The sequence below is a fragment of the Coffea eugenioides genome, chromosome 1 (assembly GCF_003713205.1).
Source record: "Coffea eugenioides isolate CCC68of chromosome 1, Ceug_1.0, whole genome shotgun sequence".
Lineage (NCBI taxonomy): Eukaryota > Viridiplantae > Streptophyta > Magnoliopsida > Gentianales > Rubiaceae > Coffea > Coffea eugenioides.
The window spans coordinates 13,392,057-13,413,308 of record NC_040035.1 but is presented as its reverse complement, the minus strand read 5'-3'; the positions used below and the strand labels follow the sequence as shown (position 1 = coordinate 13,413,308).

General features: G+C 37.6%; 1 protein-coding gene across 1 annotated transcript; it reads right to left on the bottom strand.

Moving 5' to 3' along the window:
• Nucleotides 1-16,281: 16,281 nt before the first annotated feature.
• On the bottom strand, nucleotides 16,282-19,865 carry LOC113763441 (lysosomal Pro-X carboxypeptidase-like). Its single transcript, XM_027307266.1, has 9 exons — nucleotides 19,401-19,865; nucleotides 19,105-19,291; nucleotides 18,869-19,002; nucleotides 18,656-18,768; nucleotides 17,819-18,065; nucleotides 17,373-17,528; nucleotides 17,164-17,243; nucleotides 16,855-16,904; nucleotides 16,282-16,625 (listed from the first exon to the last, which is right to left on the bottom strand). The coding sequence occupies exons 1-9, from the start codon at nucleotides 19,815-19,817 to the stop codon at nucleotides 16,477-16,479; spliced, it is 1,533 nt and encodes a 510-aa protein (XP_027163067.1). The 5' UTR covers nucleotides 19,818-19,865; the 3' UTR covers nucleotides 16,282-16,476.
• Nucleotides 19,866-21,252: the final 1,387 nt, after the last annotated feature.

Below are 21,252 nucleotides of genomic sequence, written 5' to 3'. Positions count from 1 at the left end.
GAATCTCGTTTGCTACGAGGCTAGACAATAGGCCGCGGCCGTTTCGCTTTTTGATTGTATGGACATTTAAGCCAGAGTTATTAGACGTAGTTAGAATGGCTTGGAGCACAGAAATTCAAGGATCACCGTTACGAATTTTGTGCTCAATGTTGTTGGCTACCCGTCGGGCGATTCAGCAATGGAATAAGCAGTACTTTGGAAATATAAGCACTGCTGTTGCGGATGCTGAGGCTGGGCTTGCACGGGCACAGGAAGGGGTGGAACATTATGATTCCGTTGAGGGTCGCGAGGAGCTTCACAAGGCACAAGCAGAGCTGAATAGGGTATTGGCAATTCAAGAACAATTTTGGAGGCAAAAATCAAGGGTCAAGTGGCTTAATAGTGAGGATCGGAATACAAGATATTTTCATGCAGTGGTCAAACAGAGGAGAGTATAGGGGACGATACACAGGGTGAAAAATTCGTATGGCGCGTGGGAGGACAAGGACGATGACATAGCATGGGAGGCGGTTGAGTACTTCTCCGGCCTCTTTTCGGGGTCCATGGACTCCTGTCCAGGGGATTTAGTGCATTTAATTCCGTCAGTGATCACAAATGAGGAGAACACATTGTTGGCAGAAGTGCCTGACTTGGAGGAGGTTCAACGTATGGTGTTCACCATGGACGGGGAGAGTGCTGCGGGTCCGAATGGATTTACAGGGAAGTTCTTCACGTTCGCATGGGATATCATTGCTCAGGACCTGCACAGAGCGGTGGTGAGTTTCTTCTGTGGAAATGAGCTACCTAAGTTTATTACTTCCACCTCAATTGTTTTGCTACCTAAAGTTTCGAATCCCCAAGATTTCTCAAAATTCAAACCGATTAGCCTCTGCAATTTTTTCAACAAATTATTATCCAGAATTTTGGTGGGGCGGCTGGGCTCTGTTATACCGAGAATTATCTCACCCAACAGACGGGATTTGTTAAAGGCAGAAACATAAAGGATAATTACTTGCTAACTCAGGAGTTGATATCCACCATAGGCAAGAAGACAAGAGGAGGAAATGTTACCCTAAAACTGGATATGACTAAGGCATATGATTGGATGTCTTGGAGACATATTATTACCAAGTTGCATGCATTTGGTTTTGGAGAGCGATTTATAGACCTGGTCTGGAGGATTATTTCTAATGTGTGGTTTTCAATCATAATCAATGGAACATCGCACGGATTTTTCAAATCTACTAGGGGGTTACGACAAGGGGATCCACTATCCCCAGTGCTCTTTATTATTGGTTCGAAAATGCTGTCACGAGGGCTGAATTCTATAGCATTGCAGCAGAGTTTTGTAGGGTTTCGAGTCCCAATGGGTTGTCCTGTCATCACGCATCTAGCTTTTGCTGATGATGTACTAATTTTTACCAATGGGTCAACTGCCGCTTTGAAACAAACCATGAAGGTGCTTGAGGCGTATCAGCTTTCCTCAGGACAACTGGTCAATGCTCAAAAGAGTGGATTCTTTGTTCATCCGACTTTATCCCCAGCTCGGAGAAGAGTGATTGAGCGGATTACGAAATTCACTTGACAGGAGTTGCCCATTCGCTATCTTGGTTTGCCTTTGTATTTGGGAAGAAGCAAGTCAGCTTACGTTGGAGAGGTGTGTCAAGCGGTGCTAGTTCGAATTATGTCTTGGCAGTCAAGGTTGATATCCCCGGGAAGGAGAATAGTCTTGATAAAGCATGTGCTAGCATCCATCCCAGTTCACTTACTATCAACTGTGGTATGTCCCGTCTCAGTTTTTAATCGAATAGAGCAGGCTTGTACGAATTTTCTATGGGGATCAGTAGGGGAAGGGACGAAGTTTCACTGGATCAGATGGTCTCAGTTATGTCTTCCGGTTGAGGAAGGGGGATTGGGTTTCAGAAAGCTACGGGATGTGTATTCGGCATTCTCCTGTAAATTGTGGTGGACTTTTCGGACTGGAAAGTCACTTTGGGCACAGTTTATGCGAGCTAAATACTGCAGGGACCTTCATCTGTGCCAGGTGGAATTGCGAAGGTTAGACTCATCAACGTGGAGACGAATGTTAAACATAAGCCGACAGGTGGAGTTAGCCATGCTATGGGTAGTGAACGCAGGGTCATGTCATTTTTGGTATGATAACTGGTTGGGAAGTGGAGCTCTATGTTTGAAAGCTACGGTGAACCCCACCCTCTCCTTCAAGGACTTCCTCACTAATAGGGAATGGAATGGTGCTATGCTGAGGCAATATATACCGCAAGAACTCATCCCTCTAATTCTACAAAACTCGGTCCCAAACGGAGATCTCCAAGACGAGTTGGTATGGCGCCAGACAGCTTCGGGAAAATTCACGTTGGCATCGGCATTTCAGGAGGTCCGTCAAGCTCGGAATTACTCCGTCTTACACTCTTAGGTATGGCATCCTCGGATTCCGTTGAAAGTTTCATTTTTCATGATGCGTTTACTGTTGGGGAAATTGCCTTTAACTGATGTCTTGCGGAGGGTTGGAGTCCAATTGGTTTCAAAGTGCTTGTGTTGCCAAGAGGGAGCGATTGAGACACTGGAGCATGTGTTTGCGGAGGGTCAAGTTGCAAAGGATGTATGGAGTTATTTTGGTAGGATTTGTGGAATAACACAACTTGGCTCGTCACTATGGGCATGGCTAACTTGGTGGTTGTTCTCCACTCGGCACGCGGTAAGACGGTTCCTTTTCTTGGTTCTTCCCAGTTTTATATGTTGGCATATTTGGAAGGCTCGGAACATTGCACACTATGAAGGAAGGCAGATGGCAGTGCTGAGGATTTGTCATGCCATTTTGTTAGACGTGATAGGGGTGGTTGAGATTCAGTTTAAACAGAGACTTGGGGTGCACACGTTTCTTCAGCTGTATGAGTGGACAACTCAACAACCATCGCGTTATAGTTTTCACTTGGTATGGTGGAAGGCGAAATAGGCGGGATTGCTAACATTAAATACAGATGGATGCTCCAAGGGAAATCCAGGAGTGAGTGGCGGTGGGGGAATACTACGTGACTCATCGGGATTGCCATTATTTGCGTTCTCAGCTTACTTTGGGGAACTTTCGAGTTTGCGCGTAGAGGCATTGGCCCTGGCAATGGGGTTCCGTTTGTGCTTTCAAAAGGGGTTTAACGATGTAAGTATTCAAGTGGATTCCCTAGTTCTCGTTGGGATTCTTCAACGGCGTCTCCAGTGTCCGTGGGTGATACGACGAGAGGTAGACCAAATTTGGGGCATGATTATCGATGTAGCACGATTTTCTCATTGCTACAGAGAAGCAAATAGGGTGGCGGATAGTTTGGTAAATGTGGGTGCGTCCAGCCATAATCGGAATGTCACCATTTATGATGAGTTCAATGCAATTCCAAGACAGACGAGAGGGGAAATTCGCTAGACGAGTTAGGCATGCCTTCCCTCAGGCAGAGGAAAGTGGGCTAACCTAGGAGGTTGGCTAATTCGGGATTCTTTAGAAACAAGAAACACATAGAATTACTGCTTCAGACACAGGAGATGATGCTCTCGTACCAGTTGCTTTGCTCTTCATCAATTGGGATTCCAAACTTTTGTAGAGTTAGAATGTAGCAAGTGTCATGTGATATTTTTCTTGAACTTGGGTTTGTTGGCAGGGAGTTTTGTCCATTTATAAGGGGAAACTCTGCCAAAATTTTCTTAAAATAAATAAAATATTTAATTAAAAAAAAGAATTCTTGGAGGTTTATGGGTGAGCTTTTGACTCTTTCATGTTTAGATAAAAATTTATTTTATTTATTTATTTTTTGTGTTGGTGAAACTTTGTTATGAATTATGGGAGTCTTGTCTTCTAAAGATCTAGAGACTTGCATGCGGTTTTGGCCTCAATCTCTCTTTCTTTCCTCATGTTTTCTTAAGGCAGAAAAAACATGTCCACAGTATGATTTTATTTGCCAAAACTTTGTATGATGCGCTGAGAGTTTCAGTTCATCATGAAAATAATCAAGGTAAAATTATTTTTGTCAAATGAATTACATTTTTGCTTTGACTTCGTGCGGTAATAGAGGTTTGCTTTCCAATTCTTAACTTACAAGGACTGTTGTTTTGGATGTCAATGGTTAGGCATGCAAGGGCTATTTAAAGGAGCTTGGTTTAAGGGAGGGTATGTTGAAAATAATTAAACCAAGCTAATGTAGTTGGTTATTAGTATTAGTTTGCTTGGTTAGTTAGTATGGTGGACCCGAGTGGAATACAAGTCTAAGATGTATTAGTAATAGAAATCAGCCATATAAGGCATTGTAACTAGTGTAAAAGCCTCTGTTCATGGTTTTTTCGTTTTGCGTATTGTAGCTGCAGTTTGTTTCATCAATAGAAAAATTCCTTTGCCTCATTTATCTAGTACTTGTGATTATTTCTGTGGGATTATGTTGATTATTGTTTTGGGTCCATCAATTGTTATGACATTCTCACCTCCAGCTGCACGCTACATGGTCTCTCAAAGTCCATCTCATTGGCACGATCAGCTTCTCGTCAGTTCAAATAGCCTTAGCCTCAAGTTGCCGCTAAATGTTTCTAAATTCAGACCGAGGAGTGAATCGAAAAACCTTTCAATTCGTGGTTCGACTAGTTCAATCGATTTAATTTCGATTCAAAGGTTTGATAATTTTTTATTAATTTTAGTATTAAAATTTTGAATAAAACTAAAATATTTATTTTAGAAAATAAAATTTTAATAGAAATCGAATGAACCTCTCGATTTTTATCGATTCAACTGGTCTTGATCAGGTTTGATCGGTTCAATTAATTCTTTGGATTTTTCATTAAATCAGATCAAAGGCATTGCCAGTTACTGAACCGGCCAGCCCGGTCGGATTTTCAAAACACTTCCAACACCTTAGTAGGGCGGAGATTGAAAATTAAGGCCTAGCATTTGTAGGATGGATCCTTTCAGTAAAAAACTGACCATTTAGTTGCCTCTAATCATATATCATCCGAGAGTTCATGAGTGACTTCATACGTAATTTCCTTCAGAATATGTAATTTTATACTTTTATCCAATTTCAACCTCGATTTTACTTCCTCATGGATCAACCTTGCTTTGCTGTTAATGTTGATAAGGTTCTCTTATTCTACCTTGTTGGGCATATATTTTCATTTTGTACACCTGCTAAATTTTGATTTCCAATTCAATTTTCTGTCTGGAGTTTTTTAATAATGGATTGAGTTTGCATGGAAATTAGTTTAGGTGTTTGAAAGCTTGGGCATGATTGCGGTTGATAAATGGATTGTTCTACAAGTTTGCTCCTTAACTCAAGCTGCCTCTTGCGGAATTCTCAGCCATTAGTTAATGGTTGTTAGAGTTAAGGTAGCATTTGATTTGACCCTTGCCATTATGGGATATCAAATTGGATATTACTGAGTTGAATTATGGAATTCTTTCTAAAATTATTGCTACTTTTATACCTTTATGATTTTACAATAGGCATAGGGAATTAATTGAATTAAGATCAATGGAGGGGTTAAATCCACACTGTTTCATACTAAATCCGCATCCAATATATTCATTGGACAATAATGCCCTCGTCTATTAAGTTTATTTGATGCTTTTCATAGTTTTAAGTAGCATATGTCGACAAAACAAAAAAGAGGGGAAAAATGTTACCATTTAGAAGACAATATTTTAAAACATTTTACAAGTACCAAGGAATATTAATTTTTAATTTAAAGTTTATTTTAGCAAGTGAGATTTTCAAATTACAAATAAGCATGTAAATAGCAATGTCTACACATTTCAAATCTCTAAAATTAAAATTTCAATAGTTTTTAAGATGGAACATGCAATCATAATAACTTTTCCATACAAATATCTGTCATGTGATTATGTGTAAATTAGTATTAAAAACGATTCAACAAAATAAAGGTACTAAGCTCATACAAAGAAAGAAAATAATTATTTTAAAGCAACTTCAAAGGAACATAAAATATCGGAATGATATAAAGAAGAAAGAAATTTCTCTATAGAACTAGCACAAATACTAGGGTATATAATTTTTTTTCTTTAGAAAAGATATCATTGTTCCTATTTTCATTAGGTAGAAAGATAATTTAAATGCTATTAAAAGTTTTAGTTTAATGTATTAAAACAAATGACATTAATGTCTAATAAATATAGGAAAATGTTATTTATACTCCAATTTTTGTTAATCAAATTCCCACTATCATTTTTATCATATGATTTTCATTTATTATACTATATGATAAAATAAATGGTGAGAATGCAATTAACAAAAAATAGAATGCAAATAACATTTTCCTAAATATATAAGGTGTGAATTTAGTATGGATAGGTGTGGATTTAACCCCTCCTTAAGATTAATATTATGTTCACTGGACACTAAACTAAGTTTTTATCCATTTTGGGAGGAGGGAAGGATTGAATGATTGAGGGGGAAAAAGTGTAAGTAAAAAGTCTCAAATTTGAATCCCCTTACTTAAACTAAAAAAAGAAAAAGGTATTTTAAAAGTTTTTATCTGTTTTAGATTATTTTTCTTCACAGGTTGCATTATATTATTGGTTATTGGATAAACTTACAGCGTGGCCATATATGCACTAATAATGCTGAATGAGTACTTGCTAATTTCCTTGCCCAGAAAGCAGAGATACAGCCAAAAAATTAAATAAATACAACATTTCTTTTTCATATTGTTTGTTATTTGTCTAGTATCGATCCATCAGTCATGATTACAACGGAAAGCTAAATAAATCACTAAATATGTTAACGGTGTTTTAAGTTCTAATTGGTGCCCAATGGGTATTTATTAACATACCTAAATTTTACCTGACTTACCACATATATACATGCGCTAACAATTATTATCTTCTCTTGCAGTAATATACTTTTTCTAATTAATCTTACTTTCTAAAAAATCTAACATTTAAGATACATCTTATCCAGTATCCAATAGACACCCAATAGACAAACTCTTATGTTAATTGTACAATTTGGATTTTGGGTTTTATTTATGGAAAGGTAATCCTGGATAGAATAATATACAGAGCAAAATACACTTTGCTCCCCTTTGATTTAGCAATTTTTCACATACCTCCCCTATAGTTTTAGAAACCACATATAATCCCCCTCATTGTTTGAATTAAATTTAGGGATGGCAAAGGGGCGGGGTCCCCCGCCCCCTGCCCCGTTGCCTATTAATTCTCCCCGACCCCCGCCCCGTCCCCCGCCTCCCACTCCTCCCGCCCCGCCCTGCCCCCGCAGGGTTAATAAAATTTTCCCCGCGAGGTTAATAAAATTTTATTATAGTTAAATTTTAATAAATAATCAAGTACTCAAATATCAACACATCATCAAGTTATTATTCATTATAATTTTACAATTGAAACTCATAAAAACAATCAAATAAAAGTTATTTGAATACAATCCAACATGATGAAATAAATACAACTAAAATAGTTAAGTTTTCACTTTTGGTACAAATACAATCACTAATTCATTATTGTGTTTGTGCTTTTTTTTGAGAAAAAGTGTTATTCTATTAAGTGTAATTAGAAATTTAGTATAAATGTATTAGTAAATTTAGTATAACTAATTAATAAATTCTATTAGTAGACATGTCTAATTATTCGTATAATTGATAATATCAATTATATTACATACACTAATATACATTATATAATACATCTAACTAATAATATCATTATCATAAGTTTATAACTAATTAAATTACATATTATATATAATTATATATATATTTATTTATATATATAATTTTTTTTGCGGGTGGCGGGGCAGGGGATGGGGCGGGGGTATACTCCCCCGCCCCGTTTCTAAACGGGGGGAAAAATTCCCCCCCGGCCCCCGCCCCACCCCCTGCCCCGAGAGCCCCCCGCGGGGCGGTTGCCTCGCCCCGTTTCTAAACGGGGGGAAAAAATTCCCCTCGGCCCCCGCCCCACCCCCCGCCCCGAGAGCCCCCCGCCTAATTAAATTGTTAAAATGACAGAAATGATCATTTGTAATAAAACCTATGAAAATATTGAAATTAGCCTTATTTAAAAACTAAAATGGTTGAAGTGATCAAAATATATAAACACAATATGTATGACGCTCTAACCTGGTATGATTTTATATTTTACCATATAATCCAGTATGGTTTAGTATTTTATCATATAAGTCCCTTATAATTTTCATAATATATGCGTAACCCCCTATGGTTAATAAATAATTTTTAACTTTGCATTGGGGTACTTTTGACATTTTAGTTGACTCCATTATGGAATGCAAATTCCTTTATTTTGATACTTTAATCTAAACTATGAGGAGGTTATATATAACTTTTGAAACCATAGAAAAGTTATGTGAAAAAGTGCTAAACCACAGGGGTAAAGTGTATTTTGCCGTAATATAAAAAGAAAAAAGAGTTTTTGTCTTTTAGACATTCTTTTTTTTTTTTTCAACCAATGTGGCTACTTTTTTATTAAAAGCAAGAAAACCAAAGAACACAGACTACAATGAGAAACAGCTCGAGAACGAATAGCAGGAGTCTGCGACCTATCTAACCCTAAGGCCCCCCTTGCCAATCTTGGCAACTCAGACTGTGACGTATACAAAATAATCCCTTCAGACTGTGCCCCCACCTTGGCTAAAGCATCCACCACTTGATTCATTTCCCGATAACAATGCCCCACCGTCCACTCCACACCCTGCATTGCCAGTAACACATCCAGATCCGATCGAACTAACCACGGACACTTCCATTGTCTTACCAGTAGGTTTACTAACACAAGAGAGTCCACCTCCACCCGAATCCGCGAGAATCCCCGAAGACAGCACTGTTGAACCCCAAACACCAAAGCCTTTATCTCCGCTTGAAGACAAGTCAGCTCCCCAAAAGGAACAGAAAATCCAAACAGCAAAGCACCAGAAAAGTCCCTAAGCACACCACCCCCGCCACTAACGCCCGGATTGCCAAGCGAACACCCATCGGTATTTAACTTGAAGACCCCCTGGGCTGGAAATTCCCAACAAACCACTCTATGGGAATATCGAGGCCTCCACCCAGAGATGCTGGAGTAGACCGCCGGCCAGGAGCCAACCCCAGTAAACTCACCTGCAAACTTCCTGGAAAATAGCCCTACGACATCTGCCAGGATACGATCACAAATGGTCTGTCGCCGCAGGAGCTGCCCATAAAAAATTGCAAGAATCTGTGCCAACCAAATATGCCAGCAAATAATGGAAGGCAAAACCGAGTGTAATGACTCCATACGAGAGTGCTGAACCGGTAGGCACCACCAAGCCGCCAAACGCGACCGCACCCCTAATCCTCTATACCTCACTCCAGCGCCATTTCCAAAAAAGGTCCACAAAAATTGAGCTAGCTCACCTTCCGCAAAGACGTGCTCCAACGATTCAGATTGTGAGGCCAAGCAGCAAAAACACTTGGATGGACCATACACTTGCAATCTTCCTAGTGACGACGCCATCGGTAACCGATCCCGCAGGAGCCTTACCATGAAGAATGATATCTTGATTGGGATTACAGAGTTCCAAACCCTATCAAACATGAAAGACGAGGGGGTCTGGCTACCAACCAGCGCATATGTGGAAGCAATGGAGAAATCCCCTGACTCCGTCAAAGCCCCTCGTCTAACACTCATTAGTACATCTAACACTCACTTAACCTAGCAGATATGTGCACATACTAACAATTATTATCCTCCCTTATATTTATATACTTTTTCAATTTAATCTTACCTATCATCAATTGTATTTATTTACTTTTTTAATTAATCTTATATTTTCAAAAATATAACATTTGAAATATATTTTAATGAGTACCATAGGGCATCTGTTAGACAAACTGATAAAAAAATTATCTCTTAATTCTCATGGAGAATGGCATTCAGGTTTTGTCATCATATATCTAAAAGAAATCATTATTCGAAGCTTGAATGAAAGTGCGTCAACTTTCACTAGGCTTCGTTCCGATTCTGAAGTACTACTGCCATATTAGAGGTTGGTCCAATTTGTGTTGGTTAGTTTTGACACGGGATTGCGAAATGTTGTAGGACATACTTACGTTACTAAATGGGACAAAGTACCTACGTAACCATCAACTTTACTGATTGTATATTTTTTTGTTATATACCTATAAAGCAAAATTTCTATGATGCTTCGTATAATAGGTGACTTAGGACCAATTAAGCGATCATAGACCACTAATAGTGGACTGGCTACAGAGCATGGGATAGTGGAGGTTAACTCACCAACTATTGCAGGAAATTTGTCTCCCAGACCGGGTGTCCCACAAGAAAATTTGCCAGAATCATCAGGTCCTTCTTTAAGTATTGATCAATCAGGGGTGGCTGACCGTAATCCCAAACAAAAAAGGACAAAAGGTGTGCGGGCTAATTTTCAATCCGTCAGACTTTTGCGCTCACGGTCAGAGACATTATCCAAAAACTCATTCCAGGTTCTTTCTCATGATTAATGGTATATTTTGGAATATTAGAGGAGTAGTTAAAGCACCTAATCTACGAAGATTAATCAATTTAGTACGGACACATCATTTCCAATTTGTTGTGATTTGTGAGCCAAAGTTAGACGTATCTAAAATACAGTCCATTCGTCTATGTCTATTATTTGATTACGTGCTTGTTAATTGTTCAAGTGATATTTGGGTGTTCTATAATAATCCTTTTGTTTGCTCGATTGTTGGTAATTCGGATCAGCATATTTCTCTACATGTACAAAGTCCCCTAATCCCTACTCCAATAATTATGTCCTTTGTTCATGCAAAATGCTCAGTTGACGAGCGGCGTGAGTTATGGTCCTCATTGTTAACTGATAAGCCTAGTTTTCTTCCTTGGTATATTGGGGGTGATTTTAATGTTATTGTGGCACCTCATGAAAAAAGGGGAGGTCGTCCATTTGCTATAACAGAAGGAGTGGAATTTCTGTCTTTCATGGAGGAGGCTGGAGTATTTGATGTAGGTTTCTCAGGACCCAATTTCACATGGTCAAACAATCGGCGAAGTAGAGCTCGGATTTCAAAGAGGTTAGACAAGTTCTTAGTCAACGGGGCATGTCTAGATCTTTCTTATAACATTTTTGTCCTTCACTTGGCTAGACATCCATCTGACCATTCACCGTTAAAGCTCTCATTTGTCGCTCAATCAGATGCTAAGCCGCGTCCATTTCGATTTTTGAATGTGTGGACGACTAAACCACAACTCTTGGAGGTGATAAGCCAAGCTTGGAATCAAGATGTCAGTGGATCTCCGATGCGTGCTCTATGTTCTAAATTATTGGCAACAAGAAAAGCTATTCAGACATGGAACAAAGAACACTTTGGAAACGTGATCGATAATATGCGATCTGCGGAAATGGCGGTGCAACGGGCAGAAGAAGTGGTAGATCAAGATGATTCGGAGGAGTGCCAGATTGAACTCAAAAAGGCTCAGGCGGAGCTGAGGCATGCATTATCAATTGAAGAACAATTTTGGAGGCAAAAGGCCAGGGTAAAATGGCTTCGACAGGGAGATACCAATTCAAAGTATTTTCATGCGATAGTAAGACAGAGACGGGTTCAAGGTATGATTCATCGTATCAAAAAAGCCAATGGTGTTTGGGTGGACAATGAAGCTGATATAGCAAGTGAAGCAACGACCTATTTCTATGAACTTTTCTCGGATTCTTTGGGATCATCTGCAGATATGCTACACCTAATTCCACCTATGATTTCAGGAGAGGATAATGTGAAGTTGGAAGAAATCCCTTCAATTGAAGAGGTTTTAGAGTCCTGAAGGCAATGGATGAAGAAAGTGCTGCTGGCCCAGATGGATTCACGGGAAAATTTTTTACTTTTGCATGGCAAGTAATCGCCCAAGATGTCTACAAGGCGGTACTCAGTTTTTTTTGTGGAGCAGAACTACCTCGTTTCATCACCTCTACTTCAATTGTTCTACTTCCAAAGGTGCCAAATCCTCAAGATTTTTCTCAATTTAGACCCATCAGCCTATGTAATTTCTTCAACAAGCTATTATCAAGGATCTTGGCAGACAGAGTGGCGGGAATATTGCCAAAAATCATTTCTCCCCAGCAGACAGGATTTGTGAAGGGCCGCAATATAACCGAAAACTTCCTACTTGCACAGGAGGTGATATCGGGTATGGCAAAAAAGAATAGAGGTGGTAATGTGGTTATGAAACTAGATATGTCTAAGGCATATGACAGAGTGGCATGGGGTCATATTATCAATGTTCTGAGAAGGTTCGGTTTTGGTGAGAGATTCATTGATATGGTTTGGCGACTGATTTCTAATGTCTGGTTTTCCATCATTATAAATGGATCCTCATACGGTTTCTTCAAGTCTTCGAGAGGACTCCGTCAGGGTGACCCATTATCACCAGCATTATTTATTATAGGGGTAGAGGTGTTATCTAGAGTACTGAATAATCTTGTCATGCAACGAAGATTTATGGGTTTCAAAGTTCCATATGGATGCCTGTCTATTACTCACTTGGCATGTGCGGATGATGTTCTTTATATTTGCAAATGGATCCTCATTTTCCCTGAAGGCTATCATGAAAGTGTTAGATGATTATCAAAGATGCTCGGGCCAATTAATAAATGTACAAAAAAGTTGTTATCTAGTTCATCCATCTGTATCAATAGCGAGACGACGGCTGATTGATCGCATCTCTAGGTTTTCCCACAAGTCATTTCCAATACGCTATTTAGGGTTTCCGCTCTACATTGGAAGATGTAAATCATCTTATTTTGGAGAAGTTTGTCACGCAATACTAGCAAGGATTCTGTCTTGGAAATCAAGGTTACTTTCCTTTGGAGGAAAAATTATTCTAATCAAGCATGTATTATCATCAATACCAGTTCCCCTAATGTCAGCTGCAGTAATTCCCAGTTCGGTGTTTAAAACTATAGAAAAGGCATGCTCGGCATTCCTGTGGGGATCCTCACCCGAAGAGTCGAAGCTTCACCGGATACGTTGGCCTCAACTGTGCTATCCAGTTGAGGAAGGGGGAATTGGATTTCGGAGATTAAGTGACGTCTACACAGCCTTTTCCTCCAAGTTATGGTGGAAATTCCGAACAGAATCATCGCTGTGGTCGACCTTCATGAAAGCAAAGTATTGTAAATATCTGCATCCTTGTCAGGTAGAACTCAGGCCAACGGATTCGGCAATTTGGCGAAGGATGATCAATGTGAGCCGGCAAGTGGAACTCTCAATGTTATGGGTGGCCAAATATGGGGCGTGTCATTTTTGATACGATAACTGGTTGGGGAGTGGTGCATTGTTTCTACAGGTTCCGGTTATCCCAAATTTGTCGTTTCGAAACTTCGTAAGCAATGGCCATTGGGATTTGAATCTTTTATACCACACACTGCCAAAGGAAAATGCTTATTCCATTTCAGAACAAATGGTCCCAGAAGAAGGAAGTATAGCTGAAGTCATTTGGATGCCCACAACAACTGGAAATTTCTCTCTACATTCGGCTTTTGGGGACATTAGGCAGGCCCGACCCACGTCTATGGTATTTTCTTCCATTTGGCACCCTCGGATACCTTTGAAAGTTTCATTTTTCATGTTGAGACTACTTCTGAGGAGAATACTGACACCGGATAAGCTTCGTAAATTTGGTTTCCATTTACCCTCAAAGTGCTTTTGCTGTACTGAGGCTTCTGAGGAGTCTATTCAGCATTTATTTTCCAATGGACACATTGCGTCATTACTTTGGAATTATTTTGGAGGGTTATGTGGAATAAAATTCTCAGGATCTTTTCTACGAGCACGCATAGTAGATTGGTGGTTGTATTCACAGGATTCTGAGTTACGAAGGCTTATTTGCCGTATTCTTCCTAGTGTAATTTGCTGGCAGATTTGGAAGGCAAGGAACAAAGCAATGTTTGAGGGTGTCCAGATGCAATCATCGGCCATTCGCCAAGCCATCTTCTCGGAAATCCAATCCATGGTAGGAATACATTTTAAACAACTGATAAGACTACAATCCTTTTGTCAGTTGTATGATTGGTCAAAGGCACCTGGGGGTACGGTTGTATATCAAGGTATCCGCTGGGAAACAAAAGAGACAGGGAGGTATACTCTTAACACGGATGGATGTGCTAAGGGTAATCCAGGAATAGGTGGAGGTGGGGGCATACTCCGGGATTCCACTGGATTACTAATGATTGGTTTTTCAGCATATCTGGGAGAAACTACATGTCTCCGTGAAGAGGCTTGTGCCCTTCTTATTGGTCTTCAAATCTATATACATAACGGTTTTGGAAACATATGTGTACAATCAGATTCATTGGTTTTAATTGGGATCATCCAACGTCGTACTCAGTGTCCGTGGAAATTTTGAAGATACGTCAACCAGATTTGGCAGTTATTAGATGATCCACCTAGATTCATGCACTGCTATCGGGAGGCTAACACAGTTGCTGATGCTTTGTCTAATGTGGGTATATCTCATCCAGATAAACAAATTAAGGTTTATGACACCTTCAGTACATTCCCAAGGTTGGCTCGTGGGGCAATCCGTTTGGACAGAATAGGGATACCTTCAATTAGAAAAATGAGGAATATGTAAGAGGAATATTTTGTTATAATTTCCATGAATAAATAAAAAAGTGGAATGGCTACCTTCCGAGTCCTAGTTTACTTTATTGCGTTTGTCGCAAAAGAAGACTGAAAGTCTTAATTAAACATTGAAATTGCATGATTAAACGACGCTAGCAATACATCATGACCAGCAATCTCAATTCCACTAGTTCTAACTGAAGCAGAACCTCTGCATTCAAGCTTCATATCACTTCAAGAATGCATTTACAGAGCTTACAAGTAAGGGTTATTAGAAATATGCTCTTTTGGGCTTATTTGGCATCATGTGCATCGGTTCCTTGTTCAATTCAACAATCTCTCAAAAGACAGATTTGAGTTGTGTGGCAGTAGAAATAAGTTGACTCGAAAATGAATGGTTGAACCATTATTTTTTGAGTAGGATGCACCTTCAGGCTTTTTAGCAAACATCATGATGTGTGGTGATAATATTGATGGCTTTTTCTATATTAAGAAAAAGTGATGGGCCTTTTGCGTTATCCATTGTTAAGTTCTGCTATAGTGGGTGTCACTCATGAGGTCGCTTCTTGCCAAATGAAAAACCAAAGAAGATGTAATTGTCATAAATCGATTTTTTTCCTTTTTTTCTGTGGTTCTTGTGCTGCATCGCATGGTAATGTAGCTAATTACGTAGACCAAGAACCTTTACTGATTTTAAAAGGAACTTTTGTAGCTACCAAAAAAAGAACTTGAATGGAAATTATAGTTGTGCTATGCAAAAATACTCTAAACATTTTCTAGTTCTTCTACAATGAAGGCGATCAAATTGACTGAAGAACCTATATGTCACCTCTGTTGGGGAAAACGGATAATTTCTCACTCAAAAATACAACTAGTGATTAAACCGATTCAGTAATTTTCAGAAAAGATCATCGAAACAATCTCCTTAGACAGAATTACCATTCCAAGTAAATTCCCAGGAAAGGCTGGAGGGGTCACAAGCGGTCCCACTTAAAACCCAGTCTCCTAGACAGAATTTACGTGCGCGGTGTATTATCACAACTAGACCCGTGTATACATAAATATTACGTACACACGAATAAGAAAAATACACCCAAATGAGTCGTATAAAACACTACAAATAAACTCGACAAATATAGACAAATATATTGAATACTATATTTCAATAGAAAAGAAACTACTAAATAAGTGCGGAATAAATAAAAGAGATAAGGAAAGAACGCATCCGAAAAATTGATAACGGAGTTCGGCCAATTTTGCCTAATCTCCGAGCACCACTCAAGCAGCCTGCTCTTATAATTTAGGAGAAGAAAAAATTACAAAAGAATTACAAAATCCTTTTGGGTAATTCTTTTGTTTTTTGGTACAATTGAATTGATTTGCTTGAGAGTTATTTATAACTCTCAAGCGCTTACCCAAGCTCTCAACTCTACCGATGTGAGATAGAAATGGATGCTACAAATTCAATAATTGTGACTTGAAAAAGTCTACAATTTAGGCTTTGAATTCAAAGCTTTGAATTCAACAACCTCCTGGCAACCTTTTTCCGCATGAGGAAGATCGATTTGTGATTTGATTTGTCAAGTTTGTTCTATTGTTTTATGAAGCCTTGATGTTACGAGAGGATCATTTGGAACCTTAGAAACACAGAGATAGATTCTACTATCTGATGTATAAGTCACGTAAAACTTACGTTGTTGGGAGCACTAAGATGTTGGATTCCATTTTTAAAATTTATGAATCATGATGTTACAGGGAATCATTTGGAACCTTAAATAAGAAGAAAGAAAAGAGTGGGGCACTTGGTCAATAATAATGCTTCTAACTTCCCCTTCTTCTGTTTGTTTTAATTCCAGAAAAAACAAACATTTAAGCATATCTTTGTTTTCCAATGGAATGAACATCAGCATAATACTGTTTGATCCATCCTTCAATGATCTCAACCTCCAATTTCCTTTGAGCAACCAACCAGGACGGATCACTTTCTTTTGCTGCCCGTATGTCCAAGCAATGAGATCCTGCAAAAAAAATGATTTCGAAATGGCCATCACAAATCATTTAACGGAAGGCCACATACTACAGACACAAAGAAATGTGACTCGTATTTTTTAGTGTCATTAGCACTTATTTGGTTATGCTTGTGAGGGAAATAATCTTTCCAATTAGGAAGACTACTTGAGAAGATGCAAAAGGAAATAGAGGATCGAATTGAGTTTACTTAGAATGGAAAGAGCTTGAAAAACGAACCTTTAACTGTATAAATAGCAAGAAGGCTGCTGGATAAGTTCTCTCGTACTCTGCGATTAAGATGTTTAATGATTAATTAGTTTTTTTTTTTTTCTACAAAAAGGTCACTTTCTTTTTTTTTTTTTTTTTTTTTTTTTTGCAAAAGCAAGCTTTATTTATTCCAAAAACAGTTACAAGAGATTTGGAGATTCCAAGCCCTTACTCAAGCACAATGATTAATTAGTTTAAGAAGCCATGAGTATTAATTTCAATATAATGTGCACATAGAATCAATAAAGAAGGAAAAGGAAAAATGTCTTATTCAATTACCCGGCACTACTATAAGGATCCTTCAAGCCATTGGAGAATATGATGTTGCTTCCAAATCTTTGGAAAACCAATTTCATGTCCTACAATTTGTTGGATTTACATATGAGGATCAACAATGGAAAAGTGAAAATGATATCAAAGACTAAGTTAAAAGTTTCTATTTGGAAAAATATGAAGACATGATAAAGAAAATAACCAAGAAAACATACATGGCCTCCATAATAAGTTGTGATCCAATGAGGTCGAGGTGAGACCCCATATGAACTTTTGCAGTTCTTAATGAAATCCGGTAGGTTGAAAGGTGACGGTGGGAACATCGTATCATTGCTGCCGCACCCAATGGGCATCACCATCTCGCTACAAGTCTATTGAAAAAAAAAAAAAAGAAGCCCTTTTCAATTGAAATTTATTTCAAACTCAAGTACAACAATTAGTTATCTTCCTAACATCATTAATCAGGTCCTAGCTTAGTGCAAATAATAATAATAATAAGGGAAACAAGAGACAGACTAGAGATTTGGATTGTTATTTTTTTTTTAAAAAAAATTTACATTTTGATGAACATATTTTTTAATTATATTTTTATCTCATATATATTAAATCGGTATAATATATTTATCTATAAAAACTTCAAAAAATAGTAATCCAAACTTACTTGCCATTGCCATCCGACATTTGTTTCGGTGGGCCTGGCATGTTCCAACATATCATAGCATGACTCATCTTTCTTGTAAGAAACAACACCGGCAAAAGTGCGGCCAAGAATATCAGTTCCTTTGGGTGCTTTGTCTATTCCACTACACACCTCAGTGACGGGATACTTAGGCGGTGAGTTGTACTGAGCAGCCGATAAGAACATGGAATCCAAGAAATCCTTAAGCTGAGACGAACTATTCAAAGGCCTGAAATAATTAAAAGGAAAGATAATTCACTATTAGTTGTGTTTTACTAGTTTGATCCTATATATGTAGGGTTGGGTACATAAATTAATGTACATGTGCAAAAGATTAAAGTTTAAGTAATCTGCTTTAATGAGTCTTAAAATCGTGTTAACTGTACCACTCAAAAGAGAAAAGAAAATAAAAAATATAGAATTAATTAGACAACTTATACATGCATATAACCTAAGAAAATGGCTCTTAACTGGGGACCAAATTACCAAACTATCGACAGATATAATGTCAACTTCAAGCTGGTGTGGTGATTACTTGGACTAAAATAATTAATACACGCGTGAGAAGTTTCTTTGGAATCATCGGACGTCATTATTAATACATAAATGTTCATGAATAAAGCAAATTAATAGTTCATATATGATAATGACTAGTATATTGACTTGACTTAAAAAAAATGACTAGCATATTGATTTGACTTTAAAAAAAAAAGACTGTTTCTCTATATGGACTTGACTGTTTCTACTATACACACTAAATATCAGAACATCTTGATTGGTAAAATGACCGAAAGCAAAGGGAGAGAGAAGAATTATTACGTGCAAGTCTTGAATCTTTTGCTGAGAATGGAGAGACCATTTGGTTTAGAAGCAACTTTGTCAATCTCAGACCATGATTTTCGTATAGTTTGGTAACAGTGCTCACTCTCCTCCTGTAATTTAACATAACAAAAATATTCTCAGAACTCTTTAACATATAATAATTCCAGTAATGATTCAAAAACATGAAACCATTAACAGCTCTTTCATTACTTTAAAGTCCTTGGTCACAGTGGAATAATAACCATTTTGGGGAGTGATGTCATCAAAGTAAAGAACGGGAGCTGATGATGCCAAAGCACCAAGTGCAATATGAGGATATTTGAGGCGAAACCACGAAGCTAGCACTGCCAAGTTGAAATATTTAGATACATCACCACCGAAAGGAAAAAAAAAATGCATGAATAAAAATATAGGATAAAGAAAAAACAACATGGAAAAGTACATACTTCCTCCATATGATCCACCAACAACGATAATCGGAGAATTTTGAGCAGAAAATTTATGTTTTACATGCAATAAAACTTCTGCGTAATCAGCTAAAGCTTGAGCCGAGTTGAAATAACCACGAATGGTTTTACTTTTCATCACTTTTTCCATTGATCCAAGTGGTATAGATTTTCCATAAAACCTATGCTGCAAAAGAAAATTAAGACCCCCGGAATACATTTAGTATTTACAAGTTTGTTAAGTATAGAGTATAAATCAAGAAAGAAGAATAAACGATGTTATGATAGTATTGTACCTCTATGTAGACAAGGAGAGCTTTAAACCGTGGGGCATTATCAGTAAGAAAACCAATATTCTCTATATCTTCAGCCAATGGAGCTTCGGCGCCAAGATATGCCAAGATTGGAGAGTTCGACTTGGCACCACCCCAGAATTTTGAATTGATCACATAACTTTGGTTGAATTTGGTATAGCTTTGTGGATTATAATTGAAGTGGTCTAGTGTCTGTTCATAAAAATATGATTTGAAATCTTCTGAAAGAGAAGCTTTAGTTGGAGTATCGTCAGGGTCTCGAAGATTTGTTCTCCGTATTGGACTGAGCCTTGGGATTTTGTGGGGGTGATCTACAGCTGATGAAATGGAAGTTGAGAAGCATAGGAAAAGAAGAAGGACAGGCAGCAATTGAGATAATAGCCTGCCAAGAAAATCCATGGCCAATGAATTTGAGTTTCTTGGTAGAGTTCTGATTTTTTGTGTACTTTTTTCAGTTTACGATGTTCCCAAGTTCCAACTTGTTGATTTACATAGAGAAATATGCTTAGAGCACATCGTTTTCATCATTAATTTTGGTTTTATTAGGTCTATAAATTCAAGTTGATGTGATTCTTAATTTGATGCGATCACGCCACTGCCTAACCACATTTCCGGCCCCTATGTGCTCATGCTAATACGGAAAATCAACAGCTGGTGAAATTAATTTGTTGCCATTTCTTAGGCACATTTGACTGAGACAAGTCAAGATGGAGACATTAGAATACGATCGCCTATCCCCCTTTTTTTTATATCATTACTTGATTTTTCTTCACATACAACTTTATATTCTTGAATTTATACTCTTATATATTGTTTAATTTCTACGAAATCCCTCATGATTGAAATACTTCGTCAATTATGGATATGGCAACATCAGTCTAGTCGGACTAAAGATCAAAACAAGGGAAAAAATTGTGGCTCTAACCAAATATTTTTTATTAGGCATAATTTCAGAATCCTCTCCTGAGATCTTTGCAATTTCGCTAAATAATCTTGAGGTTCAAAAATTACACCTACCTCCATTATCCATTTAAAATCACAATACTATGTTTAATATTTTAATGAAACTTCCTTGTTTGGTATGCTTGTCCAAACAATGAGTTTTAAAACTATTTTTCCCTTTTCTTTTTCCTTGTTTTTCCTCCTGTAAAACCATGGAATGATCAACATTACACATAGCCTCTATTGTAACCAATATCAAACTAGTGGCTATTTTTGACAAATCAACTTTGAATATCATTCAGTGTTTTCCTTGATTTTTTTTGAAGTATCAAAATCAACAATAACTAAAAAAGAAACTATTCAAAACCACTACCAAATAATAGTAATTCCACTACTCCTAAAAATTCACAAAATCTAAAACTATGATGGCAACACTTTCTTTTCCATCTTAAAAATCTAAATCCCCAATAAAGCATTTTTAAAAATACTCTATCATAGTGTGATAGAATATTTACTTATCAAACAATACGTATATGTATTAAAATCTTGGGTTCCACTCCCTATATTTGTGCTAAATTATGTTACAATTGTTTAGGAAAGCAATTAAATTAAACTTCATTACATTAGGGCATTTTAGGGCATTTATCTAAATGTTGGACCAATTAATGCTATTTTGAGGTTTAGTTGCTAAAACTATCTAATGTTATTTTAAGGGTTGGCTACTAAAACTATCAAATCAGGGGAGGTTGGTATAATTTTTTAAATCTCAAGGTAATTTGATGAAATTGATAAAAAACCTTGAGGTTTCTAAAACTATCCCTTTGTATTATAGCAAACTCTCAACCCCCATGCCATGAAACAAAGTTATTTTGGTTCTTAAAGTTGAACGATT

Coding starts and splice junctions, on each gene's coding strand:
- LOC113763441 (XM_027307266.1), bottom strand. CDS start 19,817: ATGGATTTTCTTGGCAGGCTATTATCTCAATTGCTGCCTGTCCTTCTT. Junction 17,529..17,818: donor ATGTCGGATGGCAATGGCAA/GTAAGTTTGGAT, acceptor TTTTTTCAATAG/ACTTGTAGCGAGATGGTGAT. Junction 16,905..17,163: donor GATCCTTATAGTAGTGCCGG/GTAATTGAATAA, acceptor TCTTAATCGCAG/AGTACGAGAGAACTTATCCA.